Source organism: Papio anubis, unplaced genomic scaffold, assembly GCF_008728515.1.
Source record: "Papio anubis isolate 15944 unplaced genomic scaffold, Panubis1.0 scaffold2399, whole genome shotgun sequence".
Lineage (NCBI taxonomy): Eukaryota > Metazoa > Chordata > Mammalia > Primates > Cercopithecidae > Papio > Papio anubis.
Window position 1 is genome coordinate 1 of NW_022162456.1, and position 5,688 is coordinate 5,688.

At 56.2% G+C, this 5,688-nt stretch overlaps 1 protein-coding gene across 2 annotated transcripts; it reads right to left on the reverse strand.

Moving 5' to 3' along the window:
• Window positions 1–2,155: 2,155 nt before the first annotated feature.
• Window positions 2,156–4,855, reverse strand: LOC101009613 (P2X purinoceptor 1). 2 transcript variants are annotated; one of them, XM_031661727.1, is made up of 6 exons: window positions 4,416–4,855; window positions 4,094–4,165; window positions 3,571–3,640; window positions 3,166–3,262; window positions 2,789–2,818; window positions 2,156–2,575 (listed from the first exon to the last, which is right to left on the reverse strand). In XM_031661727.1, the coding sequence occupies exons 1-6, from the start codon at window positions 4,674–4,676 to the stop codon at window positions 2,368–2,370; spliced, it is 738 nt and encodes a 245-aa protein (XP_031517587.1). In that variant the 5' UTR covers window positions 4,677–4,855; the 3' UTR covers window positions 2,156–2,367. The 2 variants fall into 2 exon arrangements, with proteins under 2 accessions (XP_031517587.1, XP_031517586.1); XM_031661726.1 differs by having other exon boundaries at window positions 2,789–2,869.
• Window positions 4,856–5,688: the final 833 nt, after the last annotated feature.

The following is a 5,688-nucleotide window of genomic DNA, read 5'->3' on the forward strand; positions in this document are numbered from 1 at the left end:
CCTTCCTTCCTTCCTTCCTTCCTTCCTTCCTTCCTTCCTTCCTTCCTTCCTTTTTTTGAGACAGAGTCTTGCTCTGTCGCCCAGGTTGGAGTGTAGTAGTGCGATCTCAGCTCACTGCAACCTCTGCCTCCCAGGTTCAAGCGACTCTCCTGCCTCAGCCTCCTGAGTAGCTGGGATTAAAGGCACACGCCATCACGCCCGGCTAATTTTTTGTATTTTAAGTAGAGATGGGGTTTCACCGTGTTAGCCAGGATGGTCTCAATCTCCTGACCTCGTGATCTGCCCGCCTCGGTCTCCCAAAGTGCTGAGATTACAGGCGTAAGCCACCACGCCTGGCCCTGATGGCAGGGAGGTTTTTAGAACAGGGAGGTCTAACATTCAGCACGTGTGTTGCTCTGGTGTGAACCCCCTCCAGGGGTCAGGAAACTGAGGCCCATGGGCCGGATCATGGCCAGGTTCATTGTTCGCATCTTGTCTGTGGCTGCCCTTGCCCTTCCACAGTGGACTTGGGTAGTTGGCACAGAGCCCATATAGCCGGCAAAGCTGAAAATAGTTCCTCTCTGGCCCTCGAAAGAAAAGTTTGCTGACCTCCCTTGTAGACAGACAAATGTGTCGTGAGTGGGTTATTTTGGTAACATCACAGAAAAGGGATTGATTTAGTTCCTGAATAGGCAACAGCGAGAGCAGGACTAATAAGGAACACGTGCTGACAGGTGTATAGACTTCCCACATGCCAGGCAGCGAGGCACGCCAGGCACACCGCGTCAACTCACTTGACCCTCGGGACGACTCCACGAGACTGGCACCATTATTGCTCCCCGCTTGGTGGGTCCAAAAACTCAGACCCACTGAAGTGAAGAGACTTGTCTGAGTTCATACTGCTCATTTGGGGCAGAGCTGGGATTTGAACCCAGTCAGATAGTTCTGTGCTCGTAGGGACCGCTTCTCCAGAATCCCAGGTGACTGTGAGGATCCCAGGGCACAGGATTTCTCAGGGCCATAGGCTATAGGATTCAAGCTGCTTTTGTTTGTTTGTTTGTTTTTTGAGATGGAGTCGCTCTGTCGCCCAGGCTACAGTGCAGTGGCATGATCTCGACTCACTGCAACCTCCACCTCCTGGGTTCAAGCGACTCTCCTGCATCAGCCTCCTGAGTAGCTGGGATTACAGGCGCCCGCCACCACACCCAGATACTTTTTGTATTTTTTTTTTTTTTTTTTTGGACAGAGTCTTGCTCTGTCACCCAGGCTGGATGGAGTGCAGTGGCACGATCTCAGCTCACTGCAACCTCTGTCTCCCAGGTTTAAGCGATTCTCCTGTCTCAGACTCCCGAGTAGCTGGGATTATAGGCACATGCCACAACGCCTGGCTAATTTTTTTTGTATTTTTAGTAGAGATGGGGTTTTACCATGTTGGTCAGGCTGGTCTCGAACTCCTGACCTCAGGTGATCTGCCCACCTTGGCCTCCCAAAGTGCTGGGATTACAGGCGTGAGCCAACACGCCAGGCCATTAATTATTTTTTGAGACAGAGTCTCATGTTGTTGCCCAGGCTGGAGTGCAGTGGCACCATCTTGGCTCACTACAACCTCCACTTCCAGGGTTCAAGTGATTCTTGTGCCTCAGTCTCCCAAGTAGCTGGGATTACAGGTGCCCGCCACCACACACCTGGCTTTTTTTTTTTTTTTTTTTTTTGTATTTTAGTAGAGATGGGTTTCACCATATTGGTCAGGCTGGCTTCAAACTCCTGGCCTCAGGTGATCCACCCACCTTGGCCTCCCCAAAGTGCTGGGATTGGTATGGAGCCACCGCTGGCCACTGGGCGCCTCGCCAATTTTTTTTTTTCTTTTTGGAGATGGAGTCTTGCTCCATTGCTCAGCTGGAGTGCAGTGGCGCAATCTGGCTCACTGCAACCTCTGCCTCCCGGGTTCAAGTGATTCTCCTGCCTCAGCCTCCCTAGTAGCTGGGATTACAGGCGTGCGTCACCATGCCCAGCTAATTTTTGTATTTTTAGTAGAGACTTTTGTATATTTGGTAGAGAAGGAGGTTTCACCATGTTGGCCAGACTGGTCTCGAATTCCTGGCCTCAAGTGATCCACCCGCCTCTGTGGGTATTATAGGCATGACCCACCGTACCTGACCAAGCTGCTTTTATCTAGTTTTTTTTTTTTTTTTTTTAAGCAGGACATCAACAAACATCCAGATGACAAGGTTTGCCCACATCCGTTCATTCTGGACACCTCCTTTGTGCCAGTTCCATGCCAGGACCCGCTGAAGACATGGATCTGACCTTCAGGGGGCCCCAGTATCAGGAGACAGACCCATAATATACTCAGCCCTCACCAAGGAGACTTGGGAGGATGCACTGGGCCTAAAAAGCCGTTATCAGGATCCTGCGGCCCAGCCCTCCCCGCCTGCCTGGCACCATGCCCCATACCTTCTCAGCCAGGGTGCTGAAGTTCTGGCCTGACTCTTGCACCACGTAGCCAAGCTGGAAGACTGGGCACAGGGGGTGCAGGCTCTTGTGATAGAGGCAGGTCTTCATGTAAGCGGCATTCACCTCTTCCACCAAGTTGCGCCTATGGGGGTGGAAGGTGTTGACAGCAGCTGTGTGTCATCCGGGAGGGTGCGCGCCACGCCCCAAAGCCTGGGGACCCCTCACAGGCTCCGCAATGCCCCTTTGATTCCTTCCATGCCAGCAGGAATGGAGATGGAGGGAGATAGAGACTGTGGAGAGCTCCCGGAGCAGCCTCGGCCAGCCACCTGCATTCCTGCCCTAGTTTCTCACGCACCTGTTGACCTTGAAGCGTGGGAAGCTGATGCTGTTCTTGATGAAAAGAGTGAAGTTCTCGGCCTCTCGAAGAAGGGCAGGGCTGGAGGACACCACACTCACTCACCGCCCCTCCCCAGGAGGCCCCCTGTGTGTCCCACACAGAGCTTGGCATAGCAGGGGGTGGGCCGAGCCTCAGGGACCCGCCTGCAGCCCTGGGCCGGTGGAGGGGTGGGTGTGCTCTAAGGTGGCCGGGGCCCAGGGGAATCTTCGGCCTGGGTTGTGCGGATGGGGTGAGGGTGGGGTCAGAAAAAGGGGTCAAGATCCTTTCTAGACCCAGGCCCCCCTCTGTCTGGCCTGGGACCCTGTTCTTAGCTCCCTGGAAGGTCAGAGCGTTACCGCGGAATGTCATCATCCACCTCCACGGGGCACCAGCCAAAGATCTCACATGTCTTCAAGGTGTCGTTGAAGGCCACACACTTGCCCGTGCGGATGCCTGGAGCCAGAGACAAACCCCTGGGTGCCTGCACTAAACTGGGCTGTAGAGGAGGCCGCCCCAGGCCCCTTCCCCAGGAGCCTCCAGTGACGGGCCACTCGAGCAAAGGAGCCGAGGACAGACACGTGGCTGGGTCCGGGACGGGCAGGCCAAGCCTGGGCGGGGAGGAGAGAGGGCTGGAGGGAGTCCCTCCCGGAACCCGCCTCAGCGGTGTGGGGAGAGGCAGGTCAGCACCAAGCTGCGCCTGCAGGACGCCAGGGCCTGCAGCTGGGGGACTGTGGAGGGACAGGAGGAGGCTGACCCCTTACCTTGGGCCTTCCTCTTGGCCTTCCCAGGGGTACAGCCACTGTCATCCTTGCATATGCCCCCTTCTGGGTGCTGGGGGAGGCGAAAGCTGCTGGCCACAGGCCCCTTGGGTGGGGTCCTGAGAAGAGCCCCTCCCGCCCCCAGGACCCTAGGGAGAGCGTGGGGCAGAGTCTCAGACCTCTCTGGAGTGACACCTGCTCACAGCCTCCTTCCCCCGTTTCCCCCCACACTGCTCTGCCGAGGCCCCCCCCCGCCGGGCTCATGCCCAGCCGCCCACTGTCAATGTCAGCTGGGCGGTGGGGGTGGGCACAGTCTCGGCACCCTGCCTGGTGCGCCGTATGCTGGGCGGGAAGGCTTAGCTCTGCAAGGGTTGACAGTTACTGTGTGTGAATATATGCCCGAGTTTGCACCACCGTGGCCCCTGCAGGAAGGCTCTCTGGTGTCCTCTCAGTGCCCATGGAGACTGTCTGCAGGTCATTTTCCCCCGTGAGTCCGAGAACGGGGCTGGCGGGCAGAAGTTCTCACCTCTGCGCAGTAGCCTTGAGTCTGCTTTGGGGTCACGATGAAATTGGTCATGACCACGAAGGAATTGTCCCCCTAGAAGAGGGGCAGGGGGAGGGCAGGGTGGGCTGGGAGAACAGCCTCAAGGGCCCTAACGCTGCCCCAGCAGGACCCTAGAGCCCACAGGACACGCAGCAGCCACTACACCCCCTGCCACCCACATGGGGTGATATCACCAGGCTGCCTCTGCCCGGCAGAGGTCCAGAGAGAAAGAGGAGCTGGGCTGGTCCCACCCAGCTCTGAGACAGGCCCTGTGAGGGGAAGGCGCAGCCCCGAGTCAGCTCACCTGGGCTGGGAAGACGTAGTCAGCCACGTCCCAGACCTGGGGGCCGAGGCCAGGGAGCTGGGTCACGGCCAGGCCCTTGAGTTTCACAGACACACTGCTGATGAGGCCGCTCGAGGTCTGGTAGCCCTTCTCGTAGAGGAACACCCACCTGTGCGGGTAGGGGACAGAGCGGGGGACGGAGGGGGAGCTGTGGTTCTGGCACCAGCTGGACCCATCACATCCTTTCCCGTGCCCTCCCCAGGTGTGCCTCTGAACCACCATCTGCTCCTAAAGCACCTGGCTTGGGCTAAAGGCAGGACAACCTCCCGTGCCTCCCCCTGCTGGCCTGGGCCTGAAGTGCCATGGTGCTTTCGCTATGGAAATGCTAATTCTGGCCGGGCATGTCATCCCAGCACTTTGGGAGGTCGAGGTGGGTGGATCCCCTGAGGTCAGAAGTTTGAGACCGGCTTGGCCAACATGGTGAAACCCTGTCTCTACTAAAAATACAAAAAGTAGCTTGGCCTGGTGTCGGGCGCCTGTAATCCCAGCTACTTGGGAGGCTGAGGCGGGAGAATCGCTTGAACCCAGGAACCGGAGGTTGCAGTGAGCTGAGATTGCACCATTGCACTCCAGCCTGGGCAACAAGAGCAAAACTCTGTTTAAAAAAAAAAAAAAAGAAAGAGAGAGAGAAAGAAAGAAAAATGCTAATTCAAATACTCTTTCCAATCCTTTTCCAAGAACAGAGTTTGCTGGGTCCTGGAGGCCAAGCCTCTCAGACCCCAATCCTTCCCAGGGTGCCTCTCCTTCCAGAGGTCCCAGCAGAGCACGAAGGCTGAGAATATACTCTTCAATGCCTAACAGTCTGGGTCTAAATCCCAGGTCCACTACTTACTGTGGGATTTAGGGTAAGTTATTCAATCCCCCTGTGCCTCAGTTTCCTCATCTGTAAAATGGGAATAACGACGGTACTTCTTTATTTTATTTTATTTTATTTTATTTTATTTTTATTTTTATTTTTATTTTTATTTTTGAGACGGAGTCTCGCTCTGTCGCCCAGGCGGGAGTGCAGTGGCCGGATCTCAGCTCACTGCAAGCTCCGCCTCCCGGGTTCACGCCATTCTCCTGCCTCAGCCTCTCGAGTAGCTGGGACTACAGGCGCCCGCCACCTCGCCCGGCTAGTTTTTTGTATTTTTTAGTAGAGACGGGGTTTCACCGGGTTAGCCAGGATGGTCTCGATCTCCTGACCTTGTGATCCGCCCGTCTCGGCCTCCCAAAGTGCTGGGATTACAGGCTT